Below are 15,717 nucleotides of genomic sequence, written 5' to 3' on the forward strand. Positions count from 1 at the left end.
CACATCCATAATTAAATATGTTTTCATTCAATTGTATGTAGATGAAGATATCGGGGTCCACCAATACTGTGACAAGAAAGCAACAGGTAAAATTTAGATAACCATAACTAAAACTAAACAAAACTTCTACATGTTCAATCTTTGACAGTGACTGCTTGCTCTGAAAAATGCAACTTTGAATTTCTTGTTAATACATGCTTCCGTATTTATGTAGAGTAAGGAAACACAGTAAGAGATTATCTCTCCCAAGCTATGTCAGAGTATTTAAGATGTTTTTATTCCACAGAAGAAAAGAAATCGCAAAAATACTTACATAAAACTGACCTTTATGTCATTAGACTAGAAATTGCTGGCATCCCAGCAGAGGGCATCGCGAACGCGCCGAAGGGCCAGCCCAGGCATCCTGCATCCCTGCCTGCTGTCCGAAATGACCATTTCAGAGCGAACGATCAATTTTCTTTATCTGATTAATCCTGTTAATCCTAGAAGTTTCAAGATGGGCCAAAAGGTCTGTTGAGCTAGAGTTACTTCGTCTTTGCGGCCAGGTTAGAGCGGAGGTTTGTGCGGGCAGCCTGTGACTGGGTTTCATGGTTAATACGCTGTTTCCCAGCTCTGCTGACAGACTGACTCAGCTGCTCCACTGGGCTCAGTTGCAGCTCACTTCACTATCTGATGAGATTGGAGGCTCAGTAACGCTGGCCCGCCTGTTGGGCTGCGTAAGCCTTTCTTTCACTGCAAATTTAAGATATCTGCCTTATGAGGTGAAAAAGTTGGGACTGTCTTAATTTTTTGTAAATTTCTGTGTTATATTGAACTGTATGAATCTTCTCTCTAATATTAATACTTGCTGACAGCAGTAGTAAGGATTATCATTCATCTTTTCATCCTTTTTTTTCCTTTAGCATCACAGATGAAGCATGGTTACTTAGAAGAGAAGCAAAAGCTAGCAGAATGTAAGGACATTTTCTGAGTTTCTTGTTACAGTAAGATCAAATTAATAATTTGGATTGGCAATGCCCCTGGAAAAGCATTAAAATAACCTCAGACTGCTTCCAATGTAACTTTCTGCACATGACATCTAAGATAGAAGGCCACAGAACTGCGTAGAACAAAACAATGGAAAAGTGGTAATTATTCTGTCCTGGTATGTTTGCAATCTGATTTTTTTCTGTGCCACTAAGTACACTAGTGCATATATCAAATCGATTGTCAAGAGGGATCAAAAAATAATCATGATCTAGATTTTTCCTTATAAAATTTACTTAGCAGATTAGCCTTAAACATTTTCCCAATCAGCTCTTGAATTGAATTACCAGCTGCCTCAAAGCTGAAAATTATAACTAAAATACTTTCAACCAAAATCAAATTCCAGGTTAATAATGAGCTGCCTTTATTAAACACTTTTAGCTTTGAAACATTTAAACTGTTCCTGCATTATCTAGTTAAAGAAATTTCAGTTTATGCTATCGCTCAGCAATACTGTGACTAAAAGATTTTTATATTTCTACAACTTTTCTATAGCTCAAGTCTGACAATTCCTGCATAGTTATTATTGCTCAGAGGATTCGTTCATGTTCAAACATTATTACATGACAACTCTGAAAAATCTAATTGATTTTTAGATGACTTCACAAAGTAATATGTATGCCGTAAGAATTGCCTTAGCATTTTATCTTATCGTAATGAAAACACATGTGGAATCGTGCATGCATTTGAGGGCAAAATGTGTTCCGGAAGGATAAGTTGTTTGCAACACCATCAGGTGTGTTTGGAGCAAGTTGAAGCCCCACTGGGGATGAGGATAAAGGCACACGCAGCCATGTGGTAAATCTACACCTGCTGTGGAAGGTTGTGTGTCAGTCAGAATCAATACTGCTCTGTCAAGGTGAGGAGGTGAGAAAGGGTTGTAAGTAGGGAGGAGCATAATGGATCTACATCCCTTGTGCTCTGCGCAGCGTTTTCTTACATGTGCTGCCTGTATGAAAAAAGAAGCAGGCCCAGATAGACCCTGTTATGCAGGAGCCTGAACTGTTGTCTTTTATACATGTGACATGCAAAAGGAACACAAGCTACTGTACCTTGTTGCTGTAAATATAGAGGTGGCCTAGACACAAGGCACTGTATAGTGCGTTTCTTAAAGAGGAGTGCTGGGTAACTTTATTCACAGCTGCTGATTTGTATGTAGTTTGGTATCTGTAGAGGCAATTTCCCATTTTGCATATGTGGATAAATATTCCAGTATTTGTGAAGGCACCCATTGAAAATGTGATCTTATATGCCTAATTAATATTATCATAATGGTTCCGCCAACACTGGCTTCAGTCCAATAAAATACAAAGAGAAGTTGTATTTTGGTGTGCTCTTTTGTTGATGTATTAAATCCTTCATTTTTTTACTCTATAGCACTTCTATTGTAAGGTCGTTTTTGCAGGGAGGTTTTAACACAACTGTTCAAGTCATTCAGTCTGGAAGCTGGCATACAAACTGACAGCTTAGAGCTCAAAACTTTTCATCGTGTTTCCTTTAAACAGGCTAGATTTTAAAAAGACTGTTCTAGTTTCTTATGGGTTTTGTTGTATACTTATGAACGGAAAACTGCTCACTTATGGAAGATGAAATTTCACAAGTTATTAGAGCCTGATTCTCAGGCATGAAACAAACCATTTACTAGCAGCTCCAGAGGAGGCTTTGCATCCTGGTTTCAGAGTTAATGCATTAGGCCAGAATTTTCACAATAGTTTGCTGAACTAATGAATTTCTTAAAGAACTGTAGCAGCCATGCATTTTCTTGTTTGCTTGACTTGGCAGATGCTTCAGACCAAATTTTCAAGAACAATCTTGTAAATAACTACACTCCGACTACAAGTTATGGTGTTCACATTTACCTGTTGTTATACCTCTAAATGGGCATATATTCATGCGTATATATTTTGCAGACATGTTAGTGCCTACTTTTTGAAATTAGGCAATGAAAAGCTAGTTCAAAAGAATAGCTGTTTAAGATTTGATAACTTGAATCTGAGTTAACATAATGAATGTGAGATGCTTTCTCATGGCAAGTGCTTAGCAGCTGGGTAAGATATTGCATCCTGAAAGATTTGTACACAATTGCCGTGGTGAAGTCACAATCAGTGTGGATATTTCATGCTAACTGTTCCTATGACAGAGCCTTTCAAAAGGATATCATTTGACAATATAAACCAATAGAAACCATAGCCATTTTCTTCCAAATATAAGTGAGTTTTACCTTTAAAGTAAGCACTAGAAATCTTAGGTTTGTATTTCCACAGAAAAGGAAGTTCAACTTGAATTTTTTTTATTATTATATATAAATGGAGCATGATTTTTTTTTTTTACGTACACACATATATATACACACTGGCCTATATACACACAGTTCTCTATCTTCCTTTTTTTTTTCTTTTTTTTTCAAATTTTATTTGCCAGCTCGAGATTATTCTTGGATACTGAAAAACAAGCGACCAGACAAACTGCGAGACACACTCAAGGAGCTAGAGGTATGTTTCAGAAAATTTCAAGTACAGCAACATATAATCTGGTTTTCAAACCTCTTTCAACAGCTTTAATTTTCATAAAGATCCAACTCTCCCAGTGATGATAAATGTGCTTTTGTCTAGTGGGCTGTTCTAAACAGCTGCATCTTTGTGTGGCATGCTTCATCTATAAACTTGAAAGTCAGAAGTATGTTAACTGATAGTGACAATGTGTACTGCCAAATGCACTCTGTGTTTTCTGTTGTCCTTTAGGACTTAATGCAAAACAGTCAATGGATCCTGAGCAGATGGAAGAACAAACATATCTGTCAGGTAAAATGTTTTGACAAGCTTTTGCAATGTTCAGTCATTGGAGCCAAACAGCCATTCAGTTATTGATTCAGTAGTGTTAAAACAGAAAATAATTGTTTTTTTCTTAGTGCATAAGCTCTAATTACCTTTATTGTGGTTATTTAACTTTCTAACTTGAAATAGATGCTATAAACCAAATATCTGTTTTTTATCAACAAGGAAATATTAAAGGACCCTGATTCTGTGAGATTATTATTATTTGGGGAAACTGAAAGCATCCTGTACCTCAAAATAGCAGGATAAGGGAGCAGTTAAAATATATATACTCACATAGGTCTGGACTCTATGTTATATTACATATATCTTAATTGTTTGCATGTCTGTCACAAATCTTTTTACTTAGTGCTAGGATAATATAGGACGTATGCTATAACTCTAAATGAGCTAGATTGTTAATCAAGCTATGGAACAAAAGCTATTGTGACGTGCACACATGTACCTGTGTTATCTGTCTATAATATAAAGTTCCACATATTGTACATTAGAAACACCTTTTCACATCCTTGTCAACATAGAACAGTAGGGTAGGTGGGGGGTCTGAAGATGACGTGTGTTCTAGCTCCTTAATCATGAGCTTGTTCTGAAAGACATATGTAAGGTATCTATAAGTTTCTGCAGTCTTAATTGTTCATGAGGAATGTGCATCGTATTTGAAGCTGCTTTGGCATGGGGAATACTTGTAAATATGGCTAATACTGTTTCTAAAAAGAAATTTTGTATTCTAACTTTTATGCCTCTTAAGAATCATAATTGTTTGCTTCTAATTCAAGTAGTTCCAAAGTGTGTCAGCAGGATCAATGCTAAATATTTGAACATTTTACAGCTGAAATTGCAGAAATGTCTTTAAGAATAACAAAATTTTTAAATACCTGACATGCCAAATAGTATGCAGTCTTTTTGGATCAATAATAAAGATACTGCTGGCTAAGCTATATTTGCTTATCAGATCTTAGATCTAGTAAATGTATACAATTCACATACATATTCCATAGTAGATATCTGTCAATGTTAATCTTATAGAACTGATTTAAATATTAATTGCAAGCTAGTTTAGAGGGCTAATTTTTCTTTGTGTTATTGTTCTGATTAGGAAAGGAATTTGGTTTAGGATATTGAGTCAAATAACGTATCCATCTGTTTCCCAGTTTGCTCTCTTTTCATCTGCTTTCCCTGTCCATTCTCCCTCTTTCATATTCCTTCCCCTCCCATCTGTCTGCCTGCATCCACCTGCATTCCTTACCAAGACATACTTTGGAACAATGAATTTCTTGCCAAAAATTAATCATTCTGCCTTTATAATGTAACACCTTTAGTTGTCTATCAATTCTCTTTTTTGACTTAGTGTCCTCTAAGTAGTTTCAGGCTTACATAAAAAAAAAAAAAAAAGAGAGGTAAATACAATTTTACTTATTTGTTGTGCAACATGGGAAAGAAATAGATGGATGTTTTGTTTTTATCTGATTATATTAGCTCTGGCTCTGTATTAGATGGAATCATGTAAAGGGGCAGCTTGATAATCTGAGTATTTAATTAGTGTTTTTTAGGTGGCATGTATGGCCAGAGTATAAGTGATAGCATAAATTGCAGATAAAACTCATAGTAATTTCTCTGTCCTTAAATTCTGCTTTTGGTTTCTCAATCACAAAACAAAATGGGTTTTTTTTATGTAATAATGGCTGATAATTGAAGTCTCCAGCGGGATTTAGAATGTCCTGCCAAAACAATTGTGTTATTCCACTTTTTGTATTCTTGAAAATATAAGCTCGCCAAGAAATGAAAATAAAACAGAGGAAAGTGAATAATTTGGGAGAGTATAGAGCAGAAAAGCTGTCTTCTGTCAATTTTTATGTTAAACCGTTTGTTTTTCTGCTGCTCATCTGTCTTTCAGCAATTTGCAGGAATATCTGGACTCTCCCTTTTTGATAGAAATGTCCCAAAGCTTCTGGAAAACATATTGTACATTTATTTTTCAGTTTTAAGGAGAAGGCTAATTAACTCTTTCAGCAGAAAGTTCTTGTCACATAATGGTGTGATCTATGTCATAGCACTACTCTATTCACCTGCTATTTTGGATGGATACTGGAGCAACTACTAGTGGGAAAAAAAAAGAGTCCATGTCTGCATTAACTTTCAAGTGTAATACAAAGTACTTGTCAGATGAACAGCATGGAGAACATATAGTGGATTACCCTGACTGTTGTAATTTTCAGTGATTTGGGCTAAAACTGAGCATATGGTTTAATTATAGTATCTTTTTTTTAGTTCCTTATTTTTTAGTAGCAATACATTATCAATAAACATATAAATTAAAATGTTGAACTCAACAGCCATCACACTTTTTAATAAATGTCCTATGTATTTGAATCTCCCATATCTTCAGCTGAACCAGGAAGAGTTCTTTTTGTTTGTAGTAACAATGTGCTATCCAAAAACTCAATGGTGTTGTACCCTTAGCAAGACAGAATAAATGGAAAAACTCTGAAAGATGGTAAAATGATAGCAAGCCTATCATTTAAAAGAGTGGTATGATTTCACTCAAATTTTGTGAAAAACATAGGACTGCTGCTAGTGCGCCTTCTTGAAGCCAACACGTTGCTATTCCTCATCCCTCACTACTTCCTTCAGCACTTACAGCTTCTGAGTAGTCCACAGGCAAAAATTGGAGTCTGTAAGTTTAAAAGTGCATCTGCTAAAACATCTGCTAAAAATAAGTGTGCTGTCATGTTAACCATTTGTGTGCAAATGACCAATTAGTCTTCATGCATATGCCTCAATGAAAAATCTGATTAGTTTGCACGCAGATTATCTTGTCCATTGTATGAATGTATTTATCAAAATTGGCTCTTCTGTGAGTTTGCCCAGAGCTACTATAATGCTGGCCCTGGCTTTCTAACTTTTCATTGCATAAAATGAAATGTTAAGAATTTCTCCTGTTACCTTTTTTTATACAATTAAATCAGTGCATTTGAAGTTTAATAATTACTTCCTTGTCCATTGCTAATAAAATCCATTGACCTTTATTTCTGCAGTCCTAAGTATACTTTGTATTACTGCATAGAGCTTCTGAAATAGATGATGTGTCAGTCCATGTAAACATGTTGTACACTGTACAGGGATTTTTGTCAAGGAGCTTGCTCTCCTACTTAAAAGAGCTTAGCGAGCCCAAAAAGACTGAGGCCTTTTCTTTACCTCTGTTCTTACTTTTTCCAATAGGATCTGAATGCACACCGTTCCTGAATGGTGCTTCTGAACCCCAACTTTAATGACCTGTGATGAGTTGCTGAAATAATCCTGTAATCTTTAGTTAGTTCACATCAAGGGAAAATAAATAGACCATAAGAGGAAGGTGATAGAAAAAAGACAAGAAGTCTTTACAATAAGATGCCACTGTATTGTTTAGAATTAAATAAACAATTTACTCCTTGGATTTCTCTACCAAACAGTAATAAACTAAGGAATTAATGTTATCAATATTGTTGAGTTTACTCAACTCAGGTCTGGCTGCTTCCCTTCCTCTTGGTCTCCTTTTCTAGTTCTTTAGAATGCTTTAAGTTTTGCCACAAAATCATTAAATCAATTCTATGAAATGATACTATTGGTTCTGCTTTGCTTTTACAATATAAGTAAAAACTAATGAGATCTAGCCAAAATATTTGATTTCCAACTTTTTTTAGCTTTATATTTGCATTATGAGGTAGAGTTAAACACATGCCAGCACTGAATTATTTTATTGTATAAGAGCCAAGACTAGCTGTGAATCGTATCTGCTACCTGCTAATGAAAAAATTTATATATTCTTTGCTAAATTACTTTGATTTGTTTTAATTGGATGTTTTGCAATTTACATATGTATATGAATATTTTTTATGTTATAATCATTGACATACTTAGAACTGTATTCTTAATTGAGATATACATCAGTATTTGCTGACATGGCCTGGTATCCCATAAGCGAATTGATTTAGCAAGATATGTGGTGACATATAGTATCACATGTGGTATCAAAATCAAGACATTCTGGCTAGAAAACATGAGAAGCTAGTACACACCAGCATCCTCATATTAAATTCTTTCAGTTGCTTTTGATCACAGCCATTAATGTGTTGTGTGGTTTTAGAGATTTGGAACTAAAAGTACAAATGCATTGATTATTGTAAAACAGTAACATGTAACAACAATAACTTCACCTGTAATAAGGCATGCAACAGAGTAATTATGATAGAGTGGCTAAGAAAGCAACCTGGAATGAAGAGGTGGGGAAAAACCCTGGGAACCTGCTTGAACAAGAAATGCTTTGCAGTTCTCTTCTCCTTTTGCATATTACTTTGTCAGTTGGGCTCTGTAAGGGAAAACAGTTTGCTACAATATTTTTTACAGGCATATTTTCCTTCTATTCCAATTTTAATCAGATAGAAGCAAATCCTGGCTTTGCTCTGCAGGTATTTTTTTAGGTAGAAGGACTGATAAGTAGCTAAGCTGCATGAATGAGGAGTCAAGGGCTGAAGCTTCTGAGGATAAAGGACATGCTTATGTTCTACTAAAGTTCTAAGTTGTGAGCCTGTGTTGAAGTCCTTTTCTTAATAAAAGGTAAATCAAATACATATTGGAACATTTTCTGTTTGGGACGGACTAAGTCTTCCCAGAGTATCCTCTGCTCCTTCTTATGTCTTCCTTGTTCATTGGAGTGACATTTTTCTCACTTAACTACCTTCATCCTTCTATCCTATTATTCCTATCAAAATCTTCACATTCAACTCCTTAGTAACATAAAAATTAAGCAGCCTTTCCTTCCCAGCCTGTGGGATAACCAGATTCCCAAACATTTTACTCAGACTACATTCCAGTCCGAAGGCTATGCCTATTCTTCCAACAGGTATGAAGTCATGCTTTCCTATTTTAAGAACACCTTGAGACTGTTAATGCTGTAGAGATGACCCTTCTGATTTTTCACATTGCAGTACTTCATTCAGTCTGAACAATTTCTGATGTTTCATCATTGTGAGATTTGTTCCCTAATTTGATATCTGTTAGATGGAATGACTTCATATCTTGTGTAAATAATGCCTCTTACGTTTGCTTTTATTCTTTAGCAATGGTGGGCATTTCCATTGGGCAGTACTTTTTGGAGTTGGATCTCTCTGTCTCTGTGTTCAAGCCAAGTTTTCAATCTTACCCATTTGCTTTGTATTCATTCATGCTTATGATTGGACTGGTCCCGTCCACCAAAATATAAGCTTAGCTATGCAAGCTCTTTATAACAGCGCTAAAATCTTATTATCATGTAATAGTCTTTGCATAGACTACACAGTGAGTAAGGAATTGAAATTGTGACATTTTGAATTAAGCACATAAATATTTTCTCTCTTAAACAATATTTTTGATAAAAGATAATATAGAATCGTTGAATCATTTAGGTTGGTAAAGACCTTTAAGATCATGAAATCCAACAGCTGACCTAACACTGCAAAGTCCACCACTGAACCATGTTCTGAGTGCCACATCTGCGTGTCTCTTAAATACCTCCAGAGATGGTCACTCAGCCCCTTCCCTGCTTTTTTAAATGCCTGCTTGTATGTTGTGGTAAATTTTTAAGAATATTTTTTTAAAAAAGCCTCCATTTTAATCCAAAGGACTTTTAAGGGGATGTGGAAGAAATACTGACCTTACATGGCCATATAGTATGTAAGATCTCTGATTTACTTTTTAAATTTAGACTCTAAAGCTCCTAGAGAGAAGGACCTAAGGCTGTGGAGCGCAGGTATATTACCTACCATGGTATGGTATTCTAGCAAAAATTTGTTAGATTAAAATTGAAGTTTTGGAGAAATATCTCAAAATTCTGTAAGAATAATGGGAAAGAATGTTTTACAGGAAAAACAAAGAAGAGCAAAGCACAATGGGAGAAATAATAAATTCTATGGAAATGGTATTATCTTTACTTACCTCCTGTCACCCTACAATACCATACTGATAGCATAAAGATTTACGCAATATTAAAAATGCATGGCATTGGTTTAATGGCTAGTTTCATAAATTTAAAGTAAAGCACAGCCATTAGCACAATATTTTGTAATTATATAAATACCTTGTCATCATACACTGGAGCAGTTTTCATAGATTTCTGTTCTAGCTCTGTAACAGGTGCAATTTGTGTCATTACCAGACATAAAATGAATTTGCACCTCAAAGTGCAAATATTTAAGAGTTAAAGAATCCTAACTTTATTCATTGCTCTTGTGGTAACCCAAGAGTTTGGAAGCTTAGAATAGTAGAATCAGATTTGAGAGAATGAAAAGACCTCTAAGGTCATCATGTCCAACCGTCAGCCCAACACCACTGTGTCTTCTAAACCATGTCCTGAAGTGCCACATCCACATGTTTTTTAAACACGTGAAGGCATGGCGACTCCACTGCTTCTCTGAGCAGCCTGTTCCAGTTTGACCAGTCTTTCAGTAAAGAATTTTTTCCTAATATCCAATCTAAATCTCCCCTGGCGCGATTTGAGGCCATGTCCTCTTGTCCTATCACTGGTTACTTTGGAGAAGAGACCAACGCCCACCTTGCTACAACCTCCTTTCAGGTAGTTGTAGAGAGTATTAATGTCTACCCTCAGCCTGCAGGTTAAACAGCTCCTGTTCCCTCAGCTGCTCCTCATAAGACTTTCTCCAGACACTTCACCAGCTTCGTTGTGTTTCTCTGGGCAAGCTCGAGCAACTCAATGTCTTTCTTGTAGGTAGGGGCTCAAAACTGAACACAGCCTCACCAGTGCAAAGTACAGGGGCACAATCACTTCCCTACTCCTGCTGGTCACGTCATTTCTGATACAAGCCAGGATGCTGCTGGCCTTCTTGGCCAAGTGGGCACACTGTTGGCTCATGTTCAGCTGGCTGTTGACCAGCACCTCCAGGGCCTTTTCTGCCAGGCAGCTTTCCAGCCACTCCTCCCTAAGCCTGTAGTGTTGCATGGGCCCAATTGCAGGACCCAGTACATGGCCTTGCTAAATCTCATAGAATTGACGTGGGTCCATTGATCCAACCTGTCTAGATCCTTCTGTAGAGCCTTCTTACCTTCCTGACCAGTTTGGTGTCATCTGGGCACTCATCCAGAACACTGATAAAGGTATTAAACAAGACTGGCCCTAGTGCTTAGCCTGTGGAACACTGCTTGTGACCAGCCACCAACTGGATTTAGCTCCATTCACCACAACTCTCTGGGCTCGGCCATCCAGCCGGTTATTTACTTAGTGATGAGTATGCTTGTCTAAGTCATGAGCTGCCAGCTTCTCTAGGAAAATCCTGTGGGAGAGAGCATCAAAGTCTTTACTGAAATCAGGGTAGATAACATCCATAGCTTTTCCATCCATTAGGTGGGTCACCTAGTCATAGAAAGAGATCAAATTGGTCAATCCTCTTGTCTGGAGTGGTAAATTCTCCTTCTTTTCCTGAGTCCCAGAAAAAGCTCCCTGTTCAGCCAGGCTAGCCGTCTTCTCTGCTGGTTTGTTTTATGGCACATGGGCACAGCCTGCTCCTGCATCTTTAAGACTTTCTTCTTGAAGGATGTCCAACCTTCCTGTGTCCATTTGCCCTTCAGGTCTGTCTACCAAAGTATTCTTTCAACCAGTGTCACGAATAGGCCAAAATCTGCCTTCTGAAAGTCCACAGTAGTGTTTTTGGTGACTCCCGTTCCTTATTTCACCAAGAATTGAGACCCGTGTGGTTTCATGGTCACTAAGCCCAAGACGGCCTCCAACCACCACATCCCCCACCAGTCCTTCTCTGTTTATAAACAGTGGGTCAAGCGAGGCGCCTCCCCTGATAGGCTCACTTACCAGCTGTGTCAGGAAGTTACCTTCCACACACTCCAGACACCTCCTAGACTGTTTCGTCTCTGCTGTGTTGTATTTCCAGCAGATATCTAGTCCTCCAGACGAACAAGGGCTAGCGATTGCAAAACTTCTGCCAGCCACTTGTAGAGTGATTCATCTACCTCGTTGTCCTGGTTAGATGGTCTACAAAGGACTCCCTGCAAGATATCAGCCTTGTTGACATTCCCCCTCATCTTTACCCATAAGCACTCAACCTTATCATCATAATTGTTGAGGGCTTACAATCGAAAATCTCTCTAATGTCTCTGTACAGTGTATTAGATGGATATATTGGATGTCAGCAGCATGAAAAGCATGTGGCCTCATTCAGTAATGCAGTCATTGAAGATCACTGACCATCTACAGATCACAACACATTTTATCCTGTGTTTTGCCTCTCCTCTTTGTCTGAGTAGGTGGTATGGATCCCTGTCTTGTCAGGTAAATGTAGAAGCTACAAACAGGCTTCTGATTCACTTAGGTTATTCTCCCAGGTTAACTCCAGGATGCTCTTCTCACTCCCTGTAAGGAAAGGAAGGTTGCATGGGAGCAACCAGCCACTACAGTGACATTTTGCACAGGCTGGGAAGTTGAAGGGATTGAGAGTAGCCCTGCCTAGAATGGAGGTACTGGTGGATTAAAAGCTGGATGTGAGTGGGCAATGTGCTCTCGCAGCCTAGAAGGCAAACAGTATCCTGGGCTGAATCATAAGAAGCTTGGCCAGCAGACCAAGGAAGATGTTTCTGCCCCTTTACTCTGCTCTGCTGACATCCCACCAGAAGTACTTCTTCCAGCTCTAGGGTCCTCAGCACAGGAAAGACACAGACCTATTGAAGCAGGTCCAGAGGGGGCCACAAGAGTGATCAGAAGGATGGAACACCTTTTCTGTGAAGGAAGACTGAGTGAGTTTGGGTTTCTCAGCCTGGAGAAGAGAAGGCTCTGGGGAGATGTTATTGCAGCTTTTCAGTACTTAAAAGTGGCTTCACAGAAAGATAAAGATGCAGACAAATATTCAGCAGGTTCTGTTGTGATAGCACAAGGGACAATGGTTTAAACTAAAAGAAGGTAGATTCAGAATAGATTCGAGGAAGAAGTTTTTTATGATGAGAGTGGTTAAGCACTGGCACGGGTTGCTCAGAGAGGATGTTGATGCCCCATCCCTGGAAATATTCAGAGTCAGGCTGGACAGGGCTCTGAGCAACCTGATCTCATTGAAGATGTCCCTGCTCACTGCGGTGGGAGATGGACTAGATGGTCTTTAATGGTTCCTTCCAAGTCAAAGTATTGTATGATTCTATGGTTTTCTGAGGGGAGCACAAAGCTCCCAAGCAAAGGTATTGTGGAGACCCAAGTTGAAGAGTTTATTTATATCACTGTACCAGCTTTCTTGTTGGCACATAACACTGAAGGAGTTGGGGTGTTCCACTCTTCTTGGCAGGCTTGGCAGGCAAAATTCATTCAGTAATTTAGAACTGATCTTTCTAGAGTATTTATGTAATTTCACTCGAACATTACTTGCATTGTAGTTTGTCTACTTCTGGGTTTCATACCTCACTTTTTCAACTAAATTCTTTGGACAGTTATAGCTAACCATAGTCAAACCTTCTTGGACTTAAGAATATCAAATTGGAAATAAATTGCGATTTTATCTGTTGTAACTTTGACATAAGGATAAATTGAAGTTTTGAAAGATTGTAATAAAAGCTGTGTGAGTTTTGACTGTGTCTAACATTTTTACTAGGACCAAACCTTAAAGGACATCTGTCGTGACAGAATCACAGAATCGTAGGGCTTGGAAGGTACCACTGGAGATCATCCAGTCCAACTTCCCCTGCTAAAGCAGGTTCACCTCGAGCGGGTTGCACAGAAACATGTCCAGGTGGGTTTTGAATATCTCCAGAGAGGGAGATTCCACAGCCTCTCTGGGCAACCTGTTCCAGTGCTCCATCACCCCACAGTAAAGTTTTTCCTCATGTCTCGGTAGAATTTTCTGTGCCTCAGTTTGTGCTTGTTGCCCCTTGTCCTGTTGCTGGGCACCATCGAGAAAAATCTGGGCCCATCCTCTTGACACCTGCCCTTTAGATATTTGTAAGCTTTGTTAAGTTTCCCTCTCCATCTCACTGTCCCCTCATCTAACCCACTCTTCTTAAGCTTACCTATGAGGATGTTGTGGGAGACAGTGTCAAAAGCCTTGATAAAGTCAAGGTAGACAACATCCACCACTTTCCCCTTATCTAGTCAGCCAGCCACAACATCATAGAACATTGGTGAGCCCATCTTGGCCACTCCCAATAACTTTTTTTTCCTCCAGATGCTTAGAGATAACATCCAGGATGAGCTGTTCCATCACCTTTCCAGGGATGGAGGAAAGGCTGAGTGACCTGTAGTTTCCTGGGCCCTCCTTCTTGCCCCTTTTGAAGACTGGAGTGATATTAGCCTTTCTTCAGTCCTCAGGCACCTCTCCTGTTCATCATCATCTTTCGAAGATGACGTAGAATGGTTTAACAATGCCATCTGCCAGCTCCCTCAGCACTTGTGGGTGCATTGCATCAGTGCCCATGGTTTTGTGGCTGTCCAGTTTGCATAGATGATCTCTAACCCAGTCCTTCTTGAGCGAGGGACAGTCTTCCTACAGGCCACTTGATGAAGTAGAGCCAACTGATAAAGCCTTCTTCCTCCAGCTACAGGAGGCTTCACACTCACAAGCTCTCATCCTACTGACCTCGTATCAAAAGACAAGGAGAAAGCTGAGGTACTCAACTACTTTTTTGCCTCAGTCTCCACTGACAACTGCTCTCCTCACCCCTCCTGGGTCAGTGGACAACAAGAAGGGGACTAGGGGGGTAAACTCCTCCCACTGTAGGGGAAGATCAGGTTTGTGACCACCTGAGGAACCTGAACATATATCACTCTATGGGACCTGATGAGATGCATCCCAGAGTCCTGAGGGAATTGGCTGATGTGGTTGCCATGGCACTGTCCATGATGTTTGAAAAGTCATGGTGATCAGGAGAAGTCCCTGGTGACTGGAAGAAGGATAACTTTGTGCCCATTTTTAAAAAGGGTAGAAAAGATGACCCTGAGAACTACCAACCTGTCAGCCTCACTTCTGTGCCTGGGAAGATCATGGAACAGATCCTCGTAGAAGCTATGCTAAAGCACATGGAGGACGGGGAGGTGATTAATGGCAGCCAGCATGGCTTCACCAGGGGCAAGTCCTGTGTGACCAACTTAGTAGCTTTCTATAATGGGGTAACCACAGCAGCGGACACAGGTAAACCAACGGATGTGATCTGTCTGGACTTCTGTAAAGCTTTTGACATGGTCCCCTACAACATCCTTCTCTCTAAATTGGAGAGGTATCGATTTGATGGGTGGACTGTTTGGTGGATAAGAAATCGGTTGGATGGTCACATTCAGAGACTGGTGGTCAACAGCTTGATGTCTAGATGGAGATCGATGGCAAGTGGTTGCCCTCAGGGGTTCATACTGCCACCAGTGCTGTTTAATACCTTCATCAATTATGTGGACAGCGAGATCAAGTGCACCTTCAGCAAGTTTGCAGATGACACCAAGCTGAGTGCTGCAGTTGTCACACCAGAAGGGTGGGATGTCATCCAGAGGGACCTGCACAAGCAGGAGAAGTGGGCTTGTGTGAACCTCATGAAGCTCAACAAGGCCAAGTGCAAGGTCCTACACCTTGGTTGGGGGAGCCCTTGATTTCAATACAGGATGGGGGATAATGTGATTGAGAATGGCCCTGCAGAGAAGGACTTGGGGGTGCTCATTGATGAGAAGCTCTATACAAGCCAGCAATGTGCGCTTGCAGCCCTGAGGACAAACCATATCCTAGGCCACAAAAAGAAGTGTCACCAGCAGATCAAGAGAGGTGATTCTGGAGGAGGATTCTATTCCTTTCTTGTGAGACCTCATCTGGAGTATTGTATCCAGTTCTGGAATCCTCAACATAAGAAGGATATGGAGCTG

The 15,717-nt window shown here is 39.3% G+C and overlaps 1 protein-coding gene across 15 annotated transcripts in view; it reads left to right on the forward strand.

The window, feature by feature from the left end:
• WDPCP (WD repeat containing planar cell polarity effector) overlaps positions 1-15,717 on the forward strand; it is a 164,706-nt gene that overhangs the window by 55,245 nt on the left and 93,744 nt on the right. For all 15 annotated transcript variants that reach the window (XR_008449200.1, XR_008449201.1, XR_008449202.1 and 12 more), the window contains 4 exons: positions 42-86; positions 903-953; positions 3,448-3,518; positions 3,768-3,827. Coding sequence is in view for 10 of the 15 variants with exons in the window: in XM_054063066.1 (XP_053919041.1) it covers positions 42-86; positions 903-953; positions 3,448-3,518; positions 3,768-3,827 (227 nt within the window). In the remaining 5 variants the exon portion in view is untranslated. The remainder of the gene's footprint in view (positions 1-41; positions 87-902; positions 954-3,447; positions 3,519-3,767; positions 3,828-15,717) is intronic.

This window comes from Cuculus canorus, chromosome 3 (assembly GCF_017976375.1).
Source record: "Cuculus canorus isolate bCucCan1 chromosome 3, bCucCan1.pri, whole genome shotgun sequence".
NCBI lineage: Eukaryota > Metazoa > Chordata > Aves > Cuculiformes > Cuculidae > Cuculus > Cuculus canorus.